The 23,378-nt window shown below is 39.7% G+C and overlaps 1 protein-coding gene across 3 annotated transcripts in view; it reads left to right on the forward strand.

Moving 5' to 3' along the window:
- Positions 1–23,378, forward strand: part of UVRAG (UV radiation resistance associated) — a 330,142-nt gene that overhangs the window by 232,993 nt on the left and 73,771 nt on the right. For all 3 annotated transcript variants that reach the window (XM_054439837.1, XM_063672095.1, XM_063672094.1), the window contains exon 13: positions 20,435–20,513. In XM_054439837.1, the coding sequence (XP_054295812.1) occupies positions 20,435–20,513 (79 nt within the window). The remainder of the gene's footprint in view (positions 1–20,434; positions 20,514–23,378) is intronic.

Genomic DNA, 23,378 nt, shown 5'->3' on the forward strand with positions numbered 1-23,378 from the left:
CCCCAGAGTGAAACCTGCCTTTTGGCCAATCCTGTCAATGCACATCTTTCAATATGTGTGCTCTTTAGTGCCTTGCTTTTAAAAATGATTAACCAAAGAATTACCAGACATTGGAGGAAACTTGAGAAGCCAAAATCATGAAAAAGAAATGTGGAGGAAAGAAAGAATATAGGGATAAATAAAAAGCAATAGTTTGTTGGGATTTTTTTTAGGAGACTTTAAATAATATCCTCAAAGAGACAAGGGAAAGTACTATATCCAAGAACAAAAACAAGAGGATATAAAAATGAACATTTAGAAAAGATGAAGCTTGGCAAATTAAAGTGATGGAAGTTTTTAAAAAATTCAACAGAAGGCTGGAGGTAAAGTTGTTTTTCTCTTAAAAAAAAAAAAAGCCGGAGATCAAAGATAAGAAATTAGAGGATTTCCTCAAATATTTGATGATCCAACAATCCAGATAGCAGTGAGTACAAAAAAGAAACAGAAAAGGGAAGGTAGAAAATTATCCAATAAATAATAATGCAAGAAAATTCTAATAATTAAAATACTTGATTTCAAATGGAAAGAGTCGAGCCCAGTGAGTGCCTAGCACAATAACATTTTAAAAGCCAACACTAAGGTACATCACTGTGAAATTATGGAATTCTAGAGGTAAAGTGAAGATTCTAAAAGCTTGCAGAGAAAAAAAATACATAGAAAGGAATAGGAGTCATAATATCCGACTCCTCAAAGGCAACACTGAAAGTTAGAAAGCAATGGAACAATCCTTCAAAGTACTGAGGGAAAATTATTTCTATAACCTATATTTACATCAAGCTATCAGTCAAATAAAAGGGTAGAAAAAAGACTTTTCAGGCATGAAAGTCCTATGCACCTTTCCTAGGAAACTTCTGGAAGATGTGCTCTATTAATATAAAGGAATAAACCAAGTAAGAGAAAACATTATTCATGGAAAAGGAGGGATCTCAGGGTGAAGGGAAACCATAGATGATCAGCTCCCGCACTGGCCAATGGAGCAAGAGGATGAAGGCACCAAGAAAGAGTGAAACTGAAAGAGGATTTAACCATAGCAAGAGGGAATTTTCATTGCTTCCAGGGGTTCTGGGAATAAATTAGTGAGAGGTACATAAATTTAGCAAATGAAAAAACTAGGTGGTTATTAACTCCAGGGAAAACCAAGTTTAAAAGAATTAAAATATGATACATTATATGGCTCAGCTCAAAAAGATAACATGGTGATAATACTGTAATGTTGCATACTGATTTAGCCAAAAATTATGATGTTGACCCTAGTGAATGGATGGGAGGAAGGGGAAGTGTAGGTATTTTGGAAGAGGTGGGGAAGCAGTGTGTAAGAGAGCTATATCTTCATCTTCCCCAGTATGTTGTCAGTAGATCATTTTTAAAGCCATAGAGTCGAGAAACAGGAATAAAAGGATATTAATAGAAACATAGAGGGAAAATATCGGGGGGAAAAAGCAGCCTAAAGTGATGAGAATAATAAGCTTGGAGGTCTAGGAATGGAGATAAAGCTCTAGGGTATTTTAACTAATAAACATGTAAACTAATGTTTTTAATATCAGGCTTGTAGAACAATTTTGTTTTTTCAACCATGTATATGTTTTATTTTGATAAAAAACATTGATTTTTAAGTGCTTTTGGTGACTTCATTTATGCAAAGTCTTTGCAAACTAACAATACAATTCAGTGAACATTTATTCAATACCTGCTCTGTTAGACCATTGTACAAGAGACAGACATGTAAACATGTGATTGTAAAACAAACCCTAATGTGACTACCTGCTCCCAAATGATGAATAAATACTGATATCTCATAGAAGCACCTCACTTCTTTCGGGACTAGGGGAAGGCTTCAGAGAGGATAGAACATTTGCACTGGGCCCTGAAGGGTGGGGGCAATCTGAAGAGGAGGTTCAGTGCCAGCTGTGGCCAGTGTTGTCAGATCCCACCATCACTAGAAAAGGAGATGTGTTTAGGAAAGAAGTCTGGTGGAGCTGTGGGAGGCTGTTTTGACTTCTCTGCCTCTCCTAGACATTTATATTAGTCATTTCTTCCTGAGGATTTTCTCCTCCCTGCCCTATCACCCAGACACTCTTAATTTTAGTATTGACTTTACCATGCTGAGTTATATGTGGTTCTCTCCCCACTGGCACCCTGCCTCTTAAACTTTTGGTCTAATTTAGAGAAGGACAAGGGAAGGGAAAAGAAAATATTGGTTTCACCTGGCCAGATGTAGATTCCTGAATATAAAGATAGGAACTCTCTTTCCTGACCTCATGGGCTGCTAGATATAGCTGTTATCTTTTTTGAGGCACTAAGATTAAACTGTCATTTTCACAGTTTGAACGTAATTTTTAGAACCCTCAAGAGTAATATAGGACACATCTAATTTTTTCAAAGAAGTATAATTGTTTCACAACTATAAAATATTTCTCTGTGAAGATGCTTTTCAGAAGTAACTGGGCAAGTCATTATGGTGTGTGTACATGTGTAACATCCTCCAACTTTAGAATTTTGTACCCTGGATTTGTTTTCTTTTATATTGTTGGGTCCAAAAGAGGAAAGGCTGGCTTAGAACTAAATAGCAGAACTAAACCATATGTTTTGTACCAAATTAGAAACAGGTGAAGGTTGTTAAAATCCAGCAAGCACTTAGAAAAGCTTGAGACACAAGTTTGTATTAAAGGCAGGTGGTTATATGTACAATAAAAAACAGTCACCAGCACACTGGCTTATTGATACATATGTGATTGATCTTTTTGGATAAAAACAAGGAGGAGTTAATAAATCACTGCACCTAGCTATAAAGATGTTTGGGCTTGAAAGCCTAGCCTGTAAGAGCAAATGTGGACCCTGAAGGAAATTTATGAAGCCTAGATCCTTTTAGCTTTACTTAACAGCTAACATCTGACTGACCCAGGGGGACCATGGAAATTTATTGCTGGGCCATTCAAATATTTAAGCTGTTGTGTGATGCAGAACAGGTAAAGATTAGCCCAATAATAAATATGAGGCTATAAAATAAAATGAGATTTCGATGACTTGTAAGTACTTGTCAGAGGTCAGCTCCAAATGACTGGTCAGAAATGGTAAAAACTTGTTGATAATTAAAGGGGATTGACTATGACAACCTAGATGTTTGCATTGGTTGCTGTCAGATCAGTGATCCTTGGAGTTTCCTCCTCCTTTGAAGTCCCAGATCAGTGATCCTTGGAGTTTCCTCCTCCTTTGAAGTCCATGCTTAACAAAATGACTTAGGGGCCTCTAAATTGTCTTTTTGTGCTCTGAAATTGGGCAAGATGATGAATTGAGGTGATTCCTTTTGCAATTTTATCATTGAAATATGTCTTTCTCAAATACCTTCTGAATATAATGCAATTCCTAGACAGCATATTCGCTTTAGAAAACTGACTTTAGCTAACTTATGTGTGTAATTTTGAGCATTGACATCCAGAAAGCAGGTAAAGTTTTTAGGCTTTTTATGATAGATGATCTAAAATTAGCCTTTAAAACTTAAGTAGTTTAACAGATTTATGTACACCATTATTGAAAAGTTGATTTAGTGGAATTAAGTGGATGTAAGGAACATGGCTGTGCTGCAGCCAAGCAGGCATAGGACGAGGTAATCAGTCTAGATGACTCAGCGGGATTGGGGCGCAAGCGCACAGTATCATATCTTACATAATCATAGCCATGTAGACACAGCATAGAGAAGCTCCCCACCTGGCTCTCAGCCGCTATTGTTTGTGTAGTATATAAATGTAACACTAACCCTGTGAAGGGGCTGCTGAGTAAAGCCATGTCTCATCTACCTGCTGTCTCTTGAGTGTTCTTCCAGCTCCCTGCCCCACATCCACCCACTCCCCTCAGCCCTCAGCTGGGGCTGGAACCTGACCCTGAGCATGACAGTGGATTTTTCAAAAACTTTCCAAATATTCTACCCACTTGTATTTATTTAAGCCCCAAAAGCAATAATGTATATAATATTGTTAATAGGACTATGGAAGTTACATGAATGAGATCTACAGTTATTGGTATTGACAATCTTTGCCTTGACTTAACTCTAAACATAAAATGTAGATTTGGTGGTGTTCAGAGTGCCAGCTTATCAAATCACTTGGTAAATTTGGCAATGATTTGATATATGAACATCTGATTTGTGGGGAGAAGAAAGCCCCTAGTTTTTAATAGAAATCTTGAATGAAATGAAATTTACAAATAATACAGCTTTACAAAATGGGGTTATTACTTGATGGAGAGCATGGAATAGAATAAAAAGCAGAGGCTTAGGAGTCAGACAGGCATGGGTTGGAAGTAGCTCCACCACTTCTACTTCACCCATACATTCACCCCTCCCTCCATTCCACAAATAAATGCGTTCCAGACACAGGGCTCTTGGAACTGGGATACAGCATCAGTAAGACTTCGGCTCATAGTTCACATTCCTTTGGAAGATTCAAGGAGTAAACAAGCAACTACAATACAGTGTCAAAGGTACCCTGTTAGGGATTGTACAGGGTTCTGTGAAGACACATGGGGAGAAATAACTAATTCAAACTTGGGGCAGGGGTGAAGTGGATTGGAGACGGGTGGCTGTTGTGGAGTGTTAGGAAACGCTGTGTGACCATGGGCACTAAATTAATAGTGCTTGCAGGACAATTGCTAGGATTGTATAGATAAAGTATAATAAGTACAATACCTGCTGCATAATAATATTGCATAAATGCAATCCAGCATCAACATCATTGTTATTGCTGTCATTTTATCGGTACTCACTGGCGTTTGCTCTAATGGTAGAGGGCTCTACCTGCTATTAATCTGTGGCAAACAACATTCTGTAATTTAGGATCTTCTCTCAACCCAATAATTTTTTCTTTTGAGCAGAACTCAAAGCACTTTCTAAAAATAAGAGTTGGTTGTCTAGGTATATTAAAACCAAGAAAGAAAGAGTAATAAGAACATACCTGAATCTTGAAATCTTCCATATTGATTCCTGTGTTTTGTTTTGGTTTTTAATTCACAGAGCTATATGTTACTTAGTTCTCCTTCAATATTTACTTAATATATTCATTTGTTTAATCATTCATTTGCAGTTATTTGTTGAATACCCACTTTGAATAAGAATCTGAGCTTAACACCCATGTCCTCAAGGAAATTGCGTTTTAATTCAGGAAGTAAGACATTTGTATAAACGGCTAAAATAGTGAGTAGAAAGTGCCAGGTGCATAAGAATGCTTTTTGATTTCAGAAGGCAACAAAATGAATAAAATACACTGTCTTTCTCGAGACACTTACAGATAGGAGTGGAGGAAAAGAAAAGGGAAATCACGTATACCGTTAAGAAAGGTAATAATAATAATTGAATGCCTACTGTATCCTACTGACTGTGCTGGGTCATAGATTTTTTTTAAATGCATTTTGTAATGTAGATTTGAAGTTGAGTCATAGATTTTCTTGTTTAATTTTCACAGCAATCCTGAAAGATTGCTATTATTAAACCTATTTTAGAGTTTTGGAAACAATTTCAGAGTAGCATGTTCTAGTTTACATCACAAGTAAATAACAAAGTTCTGCCCCTCTGACTTCAAAGCCTTAACTTATTGTACCTAAATAGCCCTTTTGCCTTTCTCCTCTTCTCATCTCAAAATAGGTATCAGCACAAAAATTAAATAAACAATTTTTATATAAAGGATTGAGTACCTGTTATCAGCACTGTATAAGGAAGCGATTTATAGACAATATAGAATTAGATGTCCTGATACATTTAAGCAAATCAATATTATATGCACACATTGTGAAGTGTTGTCTTTAGATATTTTAAATGGTGAATAGGTTTTCTTCCAAATTTATGTTCCAGATGGAAATATCTTCTGGCATTACCAAGTATTTATGCACCTTGCATGCTTAATTGTGGATTTGGTTGTTTTTTTTCTTAACATTTACAGATTTTTGTGGGAAACAGGTGCTGTTAAATCCAGGCAAATGCAGGATGGCTGTTAATGTTGTGGAATGTGATTTTGATTTGCTTGGCAGGCAGAATTTTTATTTTACAAAATTGACTATTAAAAAAAGACATGGTTTCCATCCTTTAATTTTACTCTGTTCACTGAAATTTGCCTGTGGACTGTTTTTCAACAGTTACAAAAAGGGTGTGGAAAAACTGGAAGGTTTCTATAAGGAAATTGATATTGAGTTCTTTAACAATTTCCACAGCCCTGCAACTTACCAAGTAAAAAAAAGGGGGGGGGATTATTTTTAACCTTCTTACTAAAATTACGTGGAATTCGATTTCCCTGAAATTCCATTTTTTTTTTTTAGTATAGCTCTGTCTAAAATATTGTATATAATATTGGCAAAGAGAATATTCTGATGTAAATCTTCTCATTACATGATTTCTCCTTTAAAAACTTTGGGGTGATATTTTATTTCCTGTTATATCAAATTTAACCTCTTTTGGTTGGTACACATGTCTCATTATATTTTCTCTCTCTTTTCTTCCCCCAAAGGAGGAGGAAAAAACAATCACTCCTCTTTTTGTTCTTCCGTGATGGCTTTTAGGATAGAGACCAGCCCATGGTGTGTGTAGAGGGCCCTACCTAATCTGTCACATACCTTCCTATGCAACTTCAAAGTCGTCCCTCGCCGTTCCTCCTTCAGTCCAGTTCTATTGGCCTTCTTGCCAATCCTTGAAGCAGCATGTCTCCTCCTTCCACAGGGCCTTTACACAAGCTGCTTCCTCTAACCAGAACATTTCTTCCTTTAGCACCTACCCATCTCATTTATTAGGCTGATGATATGAGCACTATCTGTCTAATCCACTGGACTCTAACCTCATGTTTGTGTTTGCCCAGCCTTATATCCCTACCACCTAACACCATACCTGGCACATAGTACGAGTTCTTTGAAAATTTGTTGAATGAATAAACAGCATCCACAGTGGTCATTTTCCTTCTTCCCCCCTGTTATGCTGAAAGAGTTGCCCTTGTCTCACCTGCTGTCTAAGGCAGACCCTTCTGTACTCTCACCTGTGTGGTAAGGAAGCTCTCCTCTTTCACCTCAGGACATGTTTCCTGCTGTGCCTCACCGCATCCCTGCAGCTGCTGAGCTCCCCTCTCTCTATGCCAGGCTTGCCACCAGCTTCATTTCCTTACCTCTAGCCACTGCTGAACTCATACCAGTCGGCCTTCATCCCCTGCTACTTCAGTTGAACTTTCATTTACCATATTATCAGCGCTACCTACCAATGAACCCACAGAGTCAATCCAGTAGACGTTTAATTTTGAGATTCGCTTGACCTGTCTGCAGCACTTAACTGTTGATATCATCCTTCTTACACTAGAAGTTTGTCTGAGCTTTTCTGGTGAGATACTTCTTGGTTTTCCTCGTATCTTTTAACCAGTCCTTTTCTGGCTCCTTCTCCCCATCCTTCATTCATATTCTCAAGGCTCTGAAGTGGTTCTCTTGTATACCATTTCTTTAGGCCATCTCATTCATACCTATGGCTTCAGTTCCCATCTAAAATGTTTATAATTCCTTATTTGATATTTTCAGCCCAAATTTTGTCACCTCATTTTATTTATATATAATAAATATACTTTGTTTATATTATAGAGTATCTATATACTATAGAGTATATAGGTATAAATATATAGTATATAAGTGTATTATATTTATATATAATAAATATATAGCCAGGCGCTGTGGATCATGCCTGTAATCCCAGCACTTTGGGAGGCCAAAGTGGGTGAATCACCAAAGGTCAGGAGTTCAAGACCAGCCTGGCCAACATGGCGAAACCCCATCTCTACTAAAAATACAAAAATTAGCTGGATATGGTGGTGCACACGTGTAATCACAGCTACTCGGGAGGCTGAGGCAGGAGAATTGCCCCACCCCAGGAGGCAGAGGTTGCAGTGAGCCGAGATCACACCACTGCACTCGAGCCTGGGCAACAGAGTAAGACTGTCTCAAAACACACACACACACACACACACACACACACACACACACAAATAAATATACACCTGCTCCTTCTCCCGTGTTTCCTATCACAATTCACAGATACTGCCATCTGCCTCATTTCTCAATTGAGAAACAAAAGGGTCATCTTTGACTCCTCCCCTCTTTACCATTTTGTAACGATCAATCCATCACAAAATTCTTTCAGTTCTTCCGACAAATCTATTCACATGTCTTCCTCTCTACTTCTGGAACCCTAACCAAAACTGTTATTTCTGGCCTGGATTTTGCAATAACCTCCTATCCAGGTCCTGTTCCCCTTTATTTACCACACTGTAGCCAGTCTGGTCTTTAAAAAACATAAACCCCATCCTATTACACCCATGCTTTAAAAAGTTATTATCCTCCCAGCTGGGCACGGTGGTTCACGCCTGTAATCCCAGAACTTTGGGAGGCCGAGGCAGGCGGATCATGAGGTCAGGAGATAGAGACCAGCCTGGCCAACATGGTAAAATCCCGTCTCTACTAAAATACAAAAAATTAGCCACACATGGTGGCATGCGCCTGTAATCCCAGCTACTCGGGAGGCTGAGGCAGGGGAATCACTTGAACCTGGGAGGCGGAGGTTGCAGTGAGCCGAGATTGAGCCACTGCACTCCAGCCTGGTGACAGAGCAAGACTCCATCTCAAAAAAAAAAAAAAAAAAAAGTTATTATTCTCTCATTTTCTTTAAGGATACAGTATATGTTTGGTTCTCTTGTGGTTTATAAAACCTTGCATAGTCTGGTACCTGCTGACCTAACAGCCTAATCTTATGGCACTTCACCCCTCACACTCTTTTTTTCACCCTAGCTCCTAGCTGTTTAATTTCACCTGTAATTTTATAAAAAGATGGCAATTCCATTCTGTCAGTTGCTTAGGTCCAAAACTTTGAAGTCATCCTTGACTCCTCTTCCTCTTACACCTCATAGAAGATCTGTCACCAGATCATGTTGGCTCTGTCTTCAAAATGAGAGAATCCAACCACTTCTCACCACCTCCACTGCCACCATCTTGGTTCAAATCGCTGTCTTCTCTTGCCTAAATTTTTGCAGTAGCCTCCCCTTGTTTCTTTTCTTGCTCCCCTGCAGTTCATCCTCACAGAGCAGCCATTAAACCCTCCAGTGCTTCTCCTGTCATTCAGAGTAAAAACTGAAGTCCTTGCTGTGACCTCCAGGACCCTGCATGATGTAAACTGATTGCTTTGCTGACCTCATCTCCTGGTCCTTTTCCCCTCACTCTGCTCCAGGCACTCTGGTCTGCCTTCACTTCCTTGAATGTGACTATACCAGGCATTCCTGTCTCAAGGCCTTTGCACTTTTCGTTTCACCTGCCTGGAACACTCTCCCCCAGATAGCTTCAAGACTTTCTCACTTCCTTTAGGTTTTTGTTCATATATAATCTTCTCAGTGAACCTCCTCTTATTTGTCATGTCTCTCTCACTGAAATGTAAGCTTCATGAAGACAGGAAGTTTTTTTTGTCGTTTTGTTCACTGTGTTAGCTCAGCACCTAGAACAGTGCCTACCATAAGGTGATGATGCAGTAACTATTGCTAAACAAGTGAATGAAGAATAGTATTTGCTTTATTTGTCCAGTGCTCATTAGAGTCTTTGGTATAAAGTAAGTAAATCATTTATTGATTGAATCAGTTCTTTTACTCTAATTTCAAATGCTCTTTCATCTTCTTTCTTTCAAATTTCTGACCTTTACTTTCTTCAAAACTAGTTTTAAATTTTCCACCTATAGGAAGCTGCCTACGATTAATCCTGTCACTCAGACTGGAGTGCAGTGGTGTGATCACTGCAACCTTCATCTCCTGGGCTCAAGTGATCCTCCCACCTCAGCCTCCCAAGTAGCTGGGATTACAGGCATACACCATCACGCCTGGCTAATTTTTGTATTTTTAGTAGAGACAGGATTTTGCCATACTACCCAAGCTGGTCTCAAACTCCTGGGCTCAAAGGATCCACCTGCCTTGGTCCCCCAAAGTGCTGAGATTACAGGCATGAGCCACCGCGCCCAGCCTGTTTTTCTCTTATTATTTACCATTAGCTAAACCTTTTGTTCGTTTATTTATGTTGTATCCCAAGATTTTATTATGAAAATTTCTAAACATACAGAAAAGTTGAAAGAATCTTGTAGTGAACACCCATACACCCACCACCTAGATTCTGTGGTTACTTTTGCTGTACCTGTGTTATTGTATCTTTCCATTTATCCATCTGTTTATCTATTATATCAACCTATTTATTTCCGTGAATCTTAAAGTAAGTTTCAGATATCAGTAGACTTCCCCTAAATGCTTCATCATGCATATGATTAACCAGAGCTCAATATTTGTTTATGGTTCTTTTTTCTTTTGAGATAAAATTTATATATAATGAAATATACAAATCTTTTTTTTTTTTTTTTTTTTTTGAGACGGAGTCTCACTCTGTCACCCAGGCTAGAGTCCAGTGGCAGGATCTCGGCTCACTGCAAGCTCCGCCTCCCAGGTTCACGCCATTCCCCTGCCTCAGCCTCCTGAGTAGCTGGGACTACAGGTGCCTGCCACCACACCTGGCTAATTTTTTGTATTTTTAGTAGAGATGGGGTTTCACTGTATTAGCCAGGATGGTCTCGATCTCCTGACCTTGTGATCTGCCCACCACGGCCTCCAAAAGTGCTGGGATTATAGGCGTGAGCCACTGTGCTCGGCCAGAAATATACAAATCTTAAATGAACTATTCTGAGTTCCATCAAATACATAGGCATGTGTGCAGTCCAGCACGTCAAGATACAGATCATTGACCCTCCCCTGAAACTTCCCTCTCTCTTTTTTCTAGTGAATCACTGTCTTTCCCAGTCCCCTACTTAACCATTGTTTAACCGTAAGCATGCAGTATGAACTTCTTTACATAAGGCTTCTTTCACTTGGCATATTATTGTAGGTTCTTTCATCCTCAACACTTAGGTGGTTTTCAGTTTTTGGCTATTGTGAGTAAAGTTGCTGTGAACATTTTTGTACATGGTATTTTTGTGGGCACATGTTTTCATATTTCTTGGGTAAATACTCAGGAACAGAATTGCTACATCATAGGATAAGTGTATGTTTACTTTTATAAGTAACTGCCAGACCTTTTTCTGTAGAGCGTAATGTACATTTTATACTCCCACTCAACAATATATAAGAGTTCTGGTTGCTCCACATCTTAGGTCTCTTTTAATCTGAAGGTTCTCCCCTTCTTTATTTTTCCTTGCATTTTTTTCCTTGTTGTATAAGTTAAACTTATTGTGCAGATCCCTGTGAAGTTCCTCACATTTTGAATTTTGCTGATTGTATTAACATGTTTATCTTTCCTCTGGTGTTACCTATAAACTGGAGATAAAAACTTAGTTGATCATATTCAGTTTTCTTGGCAAGAATACTTCATAGGTGTTACTGATGCTCCCTTTTATATCACATTTGGAAGCACATTATGTCTAGTTATCTCTTTTTTGTGTGTAATGTTAAAATTGATTAGTACCCCTGGCCACTCTTAGTCTAATCTGCCCTCAGTAATCTTTCTGAGGAAGGATTTTAGATTGAGGGTGATTCTGATCAAAGGCCAGAATGACAAGAAGGTGTCAGCTCTGGGAAGATTTAAGGAGCAAACACTTAAAGAACAGAGAAGTCCCAAAGTAGGAAACAAGCTTGGCATGTTCAGGGAACAGAAAGAAAACCAGCATGACTTGAGCATAGTGAGTGCCAAGGAGAATGACATGAGGTAGCAGTGGCTTTAGCCACGTAAGGCCCTGTGGGCTACCCTGTGTGGTTTAAATTTTATTTCAAGTGCAGTGGAAAATCTTTTGATGGTTCTAAGTAGGAGACTGGGTGCCACGATCAGATTTGATTTTTTAAGGATCAGTTGGCTATGGGAAAGAGGGGGAAAATGTCCATTGTTAATCATGCTTTTCATAGATTATAACTTTAGCCCGAACCAATGGATATCTGTTACTTTCTGTGTTACTTTAAATTGATTATGATGTTTAAAATGAGATATCACTTATGGGGGAAAGTTAAATGGCCCTTAGTGTAAAGTTATTAATCCAAAGAAAAATGGAAACTTAAAAAATAGATTTGAATACAGTTAAAATATTAAATGATAAATGGAAACAGAAATATTATTTTAAAATGGCTTATTTTTTAAAGAGTACATTTTGGACTGGTTAATAAATGTGACTTTTTAACGTGGAAACAGATGCTGAAATATTTTCAGTCCCCAGTGTAACCCCCACAGCCAGCCATTTCCATCTCACATGCCTATGGCCTGCCTTATGCTTTCACAGCATTACCATCAACAGTTAAAACTTCAGTGACACTATACAATGTAGCAGAAAAATGCAAGGTGTTTTTTTTTTCCCTCTTTAGTCTTGGCAGGGTAAAACATAGTCCTTTTTACTCTACCAGGTGCTTTACTTTGGCCATAATAATTTAGTATGGGTCTATAGCTTTTGGTCACTTCCCTTACTCGATCATGGGGGAAAAATAGGGGCAGATTGCATGCTGCTGGCATTTTACATTAACATTTTTTTCACAGGTTTTTGTTGTTGTTGTTGTTATTGTCACCCTGGAGGACTTGAATGAGGCTCGTGTGGTTTTTTTTTGTTGTTGTTGTTTTGTTAATTGCTTCTTTGAAGTACATGTAGCCTTAAGACTTATCATAGCCAACCAAGAACTGGTTGCTCCTGATAGTAGGTCATCCCACCAGTTATACAGACTGGTATTCCACAGGAGGAGCCCAGTAGGTATTCATGTTATAATCTATCCCAATTTCTGAACCCCTAAGCATACCAGAGTTAACTCACAATTTACTATAGTTGTTGTAGGGGGGACTTCGGGAAAATAAACATTGAAAAATGTCTTTTAAAATGAGTTTTAGGTCCGGGCATGGTCACTCATGCCTGTAATCTTAACACTTTGGGAGGCCAAAGTGGGAGGATTGCTTGAGCCCAGGAGTTCAAGACCAGCCTGGGCAACATAGTGAGACCTTGTCTCTATCCTCCCGTTCAAAAAGTTAGCCAGGTGTGGTGGTGCACACCTGCAGTCCCAGCTACTTGGGAGACTGAGGCAGGAGTATCACTTGTGCCCGGGAGGTCAGTGGCTGCAGTGAGTCATGATCATGCCACTGCACTCCAGCCTGCGTGACAGAGCAAGACCCTAGCTCAAAAAAAAAAAAAAAAAAAAAAAAAAAAAAAAAAAAAAAAAGGAATTTTATTGTCTTTGGCAGATACCCTGATTTTATTTTGGTCACTTCTTTAAATGTGATATAGCCGTCAAATAAAGCATGAGGCAGCAAGAACAAGAATTACGCACATGTGAATGTGAATCATGAAGTGTGGGAAAATTAATGCACTACCACCAGAGCATGAGATAAATGAATACGGAAACAACTACCAATCAATCTCTAGGCATTAAATAGGCAACAGGAAGGTCGAAGGAGAATCATTGAGTCCTGGAGTGGTCAAGGGCAATTTAAAAAGGAATGTGACAACTTGAACTAGATCTCATAAAGGATGGAATAGTATTTAAATAGGAAAGCAAGAAAGATGGACACTTTCGAGAAGTAAGTAAAGGCAGAGAAAGAAAAGTGAACTTGATGTGTTTGTGACACTGTGAGGAAACCTCTTGAGCAAAAGGTGACAGATAAATTGGGCAGACAGGTCAGATCACTTAGGCCTCGAAAGGTAGGCAGAGGAGTTGAAATTGAAAACAATAACTGATTATGAAGCAGGGCTGAGAAGTGACATGATAAGAGGTCTTACTTAAAAGAAAATAGTAAGTTATATTTGTGTCATGCTTTGCAGTTGCAGTGTGCTTTCTCAATCTTGTGATGTTGTATCCTCACAAGATACTTGTGAAGAACGCAGGAAAGATGATAGTTTCTCCACTTTACAGCTTAAGAACTTAGCATTAAACTAGTTATGATTTACCCAAGTTCATATAACAACTAAGTATGTAATGGAGCTGAGACTAGAAAAACTGTGTCTTTTCTGTTGTAATTCAGTTTTTAAAAACCTACTGGGCTTCCTAAAATCAGTCTGACAGTGATATGGAGAATGAACTGGCATTAAGGATTCTGGCTAGGTAGTAAGCAAATTGATAAGAGCTTGGACCAATGATTCTCAACTGGAGGCAGTTTGAACTCCTTTCCCCACCCACCCAGGCAACATTGAGTGATGTCTAGAGACATTTTTGGTTATCACCGCTGGGAGTTGAGTGCTATTGGCTTTTAGTGAGTAGAGGATAGAGATGCTGACCCTGCTAAACATCCTGTAGTGTATAGGACAGCACCCCACAACAAAGAATTATCCAGAGTGGCAGCAGGAATGGAGAATGTTACAGAGGGGAAATGACTTGTCAGCTTGGTGAAGCACTGCATATGTAAAAGGCAAATCAGGTGGGTAAAGTTGAATGCCACTCTAAGTCCAAGTAATTGATAGAGAAAGTTGTAATGGCAAACTAGTCTGGACAGGAGAAAGTATACCGAGTTTGAGGTAAAGTCATTGCCTCAGAATATATTGAGTCCATGTTGTCACATTTTCTATAAATACGAATGGCAGAAGTAATCTTAATATGTATGATTTAAAAATTTGAATTAACTATAGCCATGTCCTCATCCCCAGTTGCCATCAAATAACTAAATCTGGATGTGAGGCTCTGAAGGTGAAGGCAAGAAACTATTAGCAGCTTGGAGTCCTTTGTAGAAATGTCTGGGTTGGTGGGGAGAGGGTAGTGTTTATAATAGTGTATCTTTTATAAATATTTAAAGTTTGAAAATCAGTTTCTTTTCACAGTTTTTTTCAAGTTGTGTGTGATATATTTTTCATGTGTTACGTCTCTGTAGGTGTGTATATGTATATATATGTGAATTAGTAAAAAAGAAAAATCCTGCTCAGACTCAGCCTGTACATAGGAATTTCTTTTTTTGGTACTTCACTTACCAGATTTCAGTCGTTCTACTTTGCAACCTTAGCTGCTACCTATCATGATGACTCTTTGGCTTTAGAGTCTCAATTTTTTCTTGGTTCCTGAAGGAAAAAATGAAATTGAGAGGTGACAGTGTGCTGGCAGCCCTCACAGCCCTCACTCGCTCTGGGCGCCTCCTCTGCCTGGGCTCCCACTTTGGCGGCACTTGAGTAGCCCTTCAGCCCACCGCTGCACTGGGGGAGCCCCTTTCTGGGCTGGCCAAGGCCGGAGCCGGCTCCTTCAGCTTGCAGGGAGGTGTGGAGGGAGAGGCGCAAGCGGGAACCAGGGCTGCGCGTGGCGCTTGCGGGCCAGCTGGAGTTTCAGGTAGGCATGGGCTTGGCGGGCCCCGCACTCGGAGCGGCCGGCCGGCCCTGCTGGCCCCAGGCAGTGAGGGGCTTAGCACCCGGGCCAGCAGCTGCCAAGGGTGTGCTGGGTCCCCCAGCAGTGCCGGCCCACCGGGGCTGCACTCGATTTCTTGCCGGGCCTCAGCTGCCTCCCCGCGGGGCAGGGCTGGGGACCTGCAGCCTGCCATGCCTGACCCTCCCCCTCCTCCGTGGGCTCCTGTGTGGCCCAAGCCTCCCCAATGAACGCTGCCCCCTGCTCCATGGCACCCAGTCCCATCGACCACCCAAGGGCTGAGGAGTGCGGGCTCATGGTGTGGGACTGGCAGGCAGCTCCACCTGCGTCCCTGGTGCGGGATCTACTGGGTGAAGCCAGCTGGGCTCCTAAGTCTGGTGGGGACTTGGAGAACCTTTATGTCTAGCTAAGGGATTGTAAATACACCAATTGGCACTGTGTATCTAGCTCAAGGTTTGTAAACACACCAATCAGCACCCTGTGTCTAGCTCAGGGTTTGTGAATGTACCAGTCCACACTCTGTATCTAGCTACTCTGGTAGGGACTTGGAGAACCTTTGTGTCCACACTCTGTATCTAGCTAATCTAGTGAGGACGTGGAGAACCTTTGTGTCTAGCTCAGGGATTGTAAACGCACCAATCAGTGCCCTGTCAAAACAGACCACTCGGCTCTCTGTAAAATGAACCAATCAGCATGATGTGGGTGGGGCCAGATAAGAGAATAAAAGCAGGCTGCCCGCGCCAGCAGTGGCAACCTGCTCGGGTCCCCTTCCACTCTGTGAAAGCTTTGTTCTTTCGTTCTTTGCAATAAATCTTGCTGCTGCTCGCTCTTTGGGTCCACACTGCCTTTATGAGCTGTAACACTCACCGCGAACGTCTGCAGCTTCACTCCTGAAGCCGGCGAGACCACGAACCCACCGGGAGGAACGAAAAACTCCAGACGCGCCGCCTTAAGAGCTGTAACACTCACCGCGGAGGTCCGCAGCTTCACTCCTGAGCCAGCAAGACCACGCACCCCACCAGAAGGAAGAAACTCCGAACACATCCGAACATCAGAAGGAACAAACTCCGGACACGCCGCCTTTAAGAACTGTAACACTCAGGGCGAGGGTCCGCGGCTTCATTCTTGAGGTCAGTGAGACCAAGAACCCACCAATTCCGGACACAAAATTATATTCAGTATGTTTAGTTTCACATATTGAGAATTATAAAATCTTGGAGTTGGAGGAGATAGATACTATACCTCATTGAGCCCAGTGGATCATCCAGTATTTGATTCCTCCTGTGTTAGTCTCTCAAGCTACTGTAAGTTACCACAAACTTGATGAGATAAACAGCAGAAATTTGCTCTCACACAGTTCTGGAGGCCAGAAGTCCAAAATCAAAGTGTCATCAGGGCCACACTCCTTTCTTTATCCTTTCCAGCTTCTGGTGGCGCCAGGCATTGCCTGGCTTCTGGCTGCATAACTAAGCTCTGCCTCCATCTGCACACAACCTCTTTTCCCTTTGTCTCACCTCTGTGTTTCCTTATTATGATACTTACTAGATTGAGGGCCCTCCTGAATAATAAAAAATGATCTCAACTCAATATCCTTAACTATTTTAGATCTTTTCATCAAATAAGGTCACTTAGACAGGTCCCAAGGATTAGAATATGGACATATCTTTTTGGAGGCCACCGTGTAACCCGCTACATCCACTGAATACATGTCCATTGTTTGTTTGTGTTTGTTGCCCTTCTCTACTTGGCTGCCTGTAACCAAGATCTTTAGGATTTTGAATAACTTTGTGGTGAAATCAATCTCCTGTAACGCATATACCATTCACTTTGGTTCTCCCTGCTTGAAGCCATGCAGAAAAAAACGAATTCTTTTTCTCTCTGAAAGTCCTTCATTTGTTGTCCCTGAGACTTCAGTCCTCCAGGACAAACATCTCTGGTTCCTTCAACAATTTCTCTCAATACTGACTCCTGTTCCCCCAATCATCCTGGGTTTGCTTCTCTAAAGCATTCAGAGGCAATAGAGAGAATACTGGATTTATTATTGAAGACCTAATACTGAAGCCATGTCTCTTCCACTTCCTACTTAGGTGACCAAGCCAAATCAGTTTATTTTAAATAACAATAATACTGACTACTTCATTATTTTACTGCATGCTTTATATAGTTAAATGAGATTGTTATAAACGTTCTCTAGAAACATAACCTTTAAGTAAGGATACAAGTGTTCTTCTGTCTATTTGTAAAATACTTTCACTCCCAGAACTGAACATAGGTCTCTTGGTACAGTCTAACCTAGAACAAAGTAGTTATCACTATCACCTTCACCAGCTGAGCTGCTCTGCTTCTGTTACCACAGCCTGGGATCGCATTAGCTTTTTTGGTAGTCATCGCATAATTCTTAACTCGTATTGAAACTGTTCTGTACTAAAGAGTTCCAAATATTTTTCACAAATAATCTTTTTTTTAAAAAAAATTCAACAAATATTTGTTGCGTTCTGCTAGTAGCAGTGCTTATTAGACACTTGACAGAGAGGCAAAGAGGAAGAAAATAAAATTTCTGGCCACTTGGAGCCTACAGTATCATAAGGGAGACATACATTAACCAAGTAATCACACAGTGAGTGTAAATTTACAACCTGAGACAGACTGGAAAAAGAAAGGGTTGCAAACTGACCTAAGCCAGTTTGATAGTTCACAATGATATGAGTATTTACAGTAGATAAAGGTGGGCTCTGATAATTAAGATTGGAGGTCTGCAGTTCTCCCTACTAACCTCTTCACCACCTGGTGTTAGTTACAGTGACACTAAGGCTCAGATGGAATTTTGTCACACATGTAATCTATTTATTGCTTTCTAATTCCTTGATTTTTCTATTATGTATAGAAAGAGCTACAAGGTATGGTTCAAATAAGGCCATGTGAAGACAGGAGAGTCCGTGAATTTTCAATGTGGAAATTTAATTTAATTTGAAAATAATATTAGCCATTTTAATTGAATATAATAATAAATTGCATTGAATCTTCATAGGAAATATATAGTTCATCCTTCAGTTATTTAATGTAATACTCCTTTAATGAGTCCTCTTTGTGGTGTTATGGACCTGCTTCTGGTTGTACTTTAATGACCACATTCTTATCTAAAGCTTCTATAGCTTGCTAATGTAATTCTCCAATATAAAATTTGTATCTTATGTTGTGATGATAATAGGTTTTATCCTTTAAAATGGGTATTTTTCAAGATTGATAGATCTATAAATACATGTACTTTTGCAAAGTAAGATGAATGCGTGATAGTTATAAGCTATTATACTATTCAACTTCAAGTGACCTAAGAATTTGAAAGCAATGTAAAATGTAAATTCTGTCCTAATATTTGATCTGTCTTTGCATTGCCTTATCCGAACCATACCTTGTGGCTTTTTGTATAAATAAGTCCCACTGAAGTCATAATAAAGTCAAATGTTGTGAAATCAATTTTTTAGGAATGTTGAAGCTTGGTTTTCAATGTATGCTGATCTCAATTTACTCTTCTAACATACAAAACAGTTTCTAGGTTTATACCTTGAAAATAGAGATAGCTATGGGTTTGGAGAGCTGTTCAGATAGTCTACATCTGAAGCTTATAGAATAACAGCTAGACAGCACAGAGGTTTAGGACTGTAGTAGATTTTCTCTAAAGTGCCCCTGTTGGGTATTTGCAAATATGTCGTTTCTTTGCAGGCTACCCATCTGAATTTGAATGATTCCCAGACATCTTGCAAAAGCCTGGTGTTGCACTTTGCTTGTCCTGAATTTGCTATGCTGTCACTTTTATGCATCTCAATTTGAGGCCAAACCACATGTCCTAGTTTATTTTTTACTGTTTCAATTAAATATAAATCTCTGTCTTCTTGATGGGTGAGTGAAGCATTTGGTGTTCCTTTAGTAGAGAATAAATACAGTTCATGACCGTGCTCACTCCCCAGTGCCTATAATTTTATAGTGTAACAAATTTGCCTTTGGATACTATATAGCCAGCAACTCCTGAGAATTTATTATAAAGCCCTTAAATTCTGTTTCCTTTATTTTATTTTCTCTAGAAAATAATATCCTCTAGGCTTTATGGAATATTTCTTTTCCTCAGGCAATTAAAAGACAATTGAAATTAAGACTAGTAATTGTCACCTGCCATTCATTTCAATAAGATTATTTTATTCTTGAGAATAATTGTATATCGCAGAAGTAAGGAAGATGAAGTTTTCTTCTTGACCCTAAGTAATAATTGATCTGTTTGTAAAGAAATCTGTATCAGATGCTAAAACTTTTGCTTGATCTTGAGAATCAGAAAACAATGACTAAACTATAGGTATGCTCTAACCTTTTCTTCATTTGCAGGTGTAAAGAAGGGGAATAGTGAAGGGAGTTACTCTCTAAAATAACTCATTATCTTTATGAAGATCTGGATCGCATGCCTTTGTTGCTCCAGTGAGGCAGGTTAAAATGGAAAGTCATGTATGAGAGCCTTATGGCATGAGCACATTGCCTTAGAGAAGTTGCATCCAAATAGCCATCCCTGTAAATGTGAATGAATATTTTAATGAATTTTGGCTCATATTGGCACTGTTGATTTCACTGGTCACCTTAAAAGAAACAGAAATCTTATATATTGCTTCTAAGTCTGATTTTTTTTCCTTCTTAATCTTTCTCTACCATTTAGTAGAAGCTGAGATGTCGGGTCCAAGATATTAGAGGGAAAAATTTCTGGGATCTTAATCTTAGCTAAGGTGGCAAGTTTATGATATGTAAATAGGAACCAGTGGCCTCAACTCCTTGGGGTAGGTTGGTCACTTTCTTAAACATTAGTTCCTTGTTCTGTGACCTGTTCACTTTTTCTTTTGAAAAAAAGCAGCCGTTATTCTGACTTAATTAATATTATAAAGATGTCAGTAGATTGCAATGACTATAACTAGGTGACTTAGTCCAATTCAGATGTTTATGCTGTATCTAAGAAACTTCAGCCTCTGTTGACAACTTGGAGGTTGTATTTACTCAGCTTTTGAAAATATCTGATCCTTCTTTACCTTTCTTAGGTTTCCACTGTATCCAAAAGGAGGGGAGAAGTTGCAGTTTGATTATGGTGTCTATCTTCTGAACAAAAATATAGCACAGGTAAGTCTCTGTTCTTCACTTCTCTCCTACTTCCCATGCACAGCCTATTTCCTTAGATTGCCAGCCTTTTTTCTTTATAAATATGCACTGCAGTTGACCCTTGTGTTTAACCAGTTACATTAGTAATACACAGTTCTTTTTTTGACCACAGTCTTTTTCCGTGCCCTTAAAATGACTACAGAGAAGCAATGAATACAAATTGGAATCCTCTTGCTACTTGCTAAACTCAGAATCTCTTTCTGTATTTTTACTTGCTGTTAGACTATACTTCAATGTGTGGGCTTCATCATCTCTTGCCTCTGCAGCTTGACCAATTGTAATTTTCTTTTCTTAGACTATTTCTAGGGACTCAATTTGCATTGTTGTTTATGGAGTAAAAGTTCAGTGCCTTTGCAAGTACTTCATGGTCTCCTCACTTTATTATTCAGGGCCCAAAGGAAAATACCAAGCACGTGGCCCTTCCAGTCTGTCTTGGATGTTTGTGGCACTCTCAACATCACATCAGTTAGTATCCCACTTAAATAATGTCTTTCCTTGTGCCATAGTAAGACTATCAGATGCCTAGGTTTGTATTTTCCTGAAAGAAATATGTAGCATTTCTTTAGAACTTCTGGCCCTACTTCAAGATGTAAGCAACAAGTTTTCTAATTATAAAGGAAGACTAACTTCCTTTGTTTTTGATTTTTTTTTGTTTTTATTTTTGTTTTTGTTTTTGAGACGGAGTCTTGCTTTGTTGCCCAGGCTGGAGTGCAGTGGCGCGATCTTGGCTCACTGCAACCTCTACCTCGCAGGTTCAAGCAATTCTCTTGCCTCAGCCTCCTGAGTAGCTGGGATTACAGGCGCATGCCACCACGCCCGGCTGATGTTTTGAATTTTTAGTTAGAGACGGGGTTTCACTGTGTTAGGCAGATGGTCTCGATCTCCTGACCTCGTGATCCACCCGCCTCGGCCTCCCAAAGTACTGGAATTACAGGCGTGAGCCTTTAAAACGCCCAGCCTATTTATTTTTATAAATAACAAGTGTTTTGTTTTGTTTTCATTGGACATCCTTCCAACTGGAATATCACATGGATGAGTGTCCACAATTTGGCTGTTATTTAAATATATTATGAGCTATATCCTCAGACCTTTTGGTTTTACCAAAGTAATAAGATTTGTGATGCTTTTGTTTTTATCAGCCTATGTTGCCATTTATCCACATGAACCTAACGACTTGCTAAACATTCCCTTATTCATTTCTGATCAGTCTAGAATTATTCCTCTATGTGGTGTCATCTGCCACTCTTCCCTTTAACCAACCTTAGTTTAATGGTGGAGATTTTTTTAATTTGTTTTTTATTAAGATTGTTGTCCTTTTCTGAAATTGGGTCAGATTTCTGGATTGCAATCCTCAGTTTATCATTTGCTTCATCCTTCACACTCATTGTCCTCTCAACCATACTACTTTTACTGTTACTTCCACTCCAGCTCCAGGAAAGCAGCCCTCTGACAGTCTCTGGCCCATGACTCACCTTTCCATGTGCCATTCTTCCCACAACTGATGCTTGCCCACTCTCCATTTTTGGCAGACAAGTATTTCAGTCAAAGAAGAAGGGCTTTAATTCCAAGACTGCCAAGCTCCCACTCTGCTGATCACAGTTCTGTCATACCATGGAAAGGGCAGTGCTTAAACAGAATTGGTCAAAAGTGCTCAGAATGAGGCCAGGTGTGGTGGCTCATGCCTGTAATCCCAGTACTTTGGGAGGCCGAGGTGGGTGGATCGCTTGTGGCCAGGAGTTGGAGACCAGCCTGGGCAACATGGCAAAACCCCATCTCTACTAAAAAATACAACGATTAGCCAGGTGTGGTGGCATGCACCTGTAATCCCAGCTACTGGAGAGGCTGAGGCATGAGAACCTCTTGAACCTGGGAGGCAGAAGTTGCAGTGAGCCGAGATCGTGCCATTGCACTTCCAGCCTGGGTGACAGAGCAAGATTCTGTCTCAAAAAAAAAAAAAAAAAAAAAAGTGCTCAGACTAAAACTGCACTAAGGAAGAAGTAAATTAGAGGGCTTCTCCAGCGATGTCAGCTGTGGTGGAAAGAGCATGTAGATATTACAGGATCCAGTTTGAGAGTAAAACTGGCATCATTTAGTAGAACTAAGTTCTGATTTGAGTTCAGAACTTCTCTTCTTGCCCTATTTTCTCTTTCTTGCTCTAGGCACTTAGATCCTAAGGTCAGAAGGCTGTTGGAAGCTTCCTGGTGAAACTTACTCCTGCTGAAATGCCTGTATTTCCTCATATATTCCAGCTTCAAACATACACACAATATGCACATGTGTACAGATGTACACACACATGCACAAACACACTTCTTTCTTCTCAAGGGCCCAAAACGATGGTATGCCAAAGGATCATATAAGGTGTTGCTAAGAATATCACAGCTTGCTTTGGGAGCAAGACCAAGATGGAGGCTATGTGCAGGGGAAAACTTAGCAAAGTCAGCCCTCCTCATCAGACTCTCAACTCTAAGGCCTGTTTGATCCCCACTTCCCAAGAGGCCTCTGACTTTATTATTAACTGAACCAGGGCTGCAAGTGTGCTGACCTAGTTTTACTCATCTGAGAAATGGATTGCTTGTAGTAATTGTGTATCCTCTCCAGCTTTATATATGCTCTTTGAAAATTGAGAGAACAATCAATAGGTTAACTACTCTGAATCCATAGGGAGCAAGTATCCTCCTCTGTGGATTTTCTTTTTTTAATCACACTAGAGGCAGTTTTAAAAGGAGGGGACAGTAAACTTCTTAAAAACTGGCTTTTTTATATTTCAAAATGTATTCAGGAAGCCCTTTTAAGCAGTTAGAAACTTTTAGAACAGTTGTGACC

The sequence above is a fragment of the Pongo pygmaeus genome, chromosome 9, assembly GCF_028885625.2.
Source record: "Pongo pygmaeus isolate AG05252 chromosome 9, NHGRI_mPonPyg2-v2.0_pri, whole genome shotgun sequence".
NCBI classification, from domain to species: domain Eukaryota; kingdom Metazoa; phylum Chordata; class Mammalia; order Primates; family Hominidae; genus Pongo; species Pongo pygmaeus.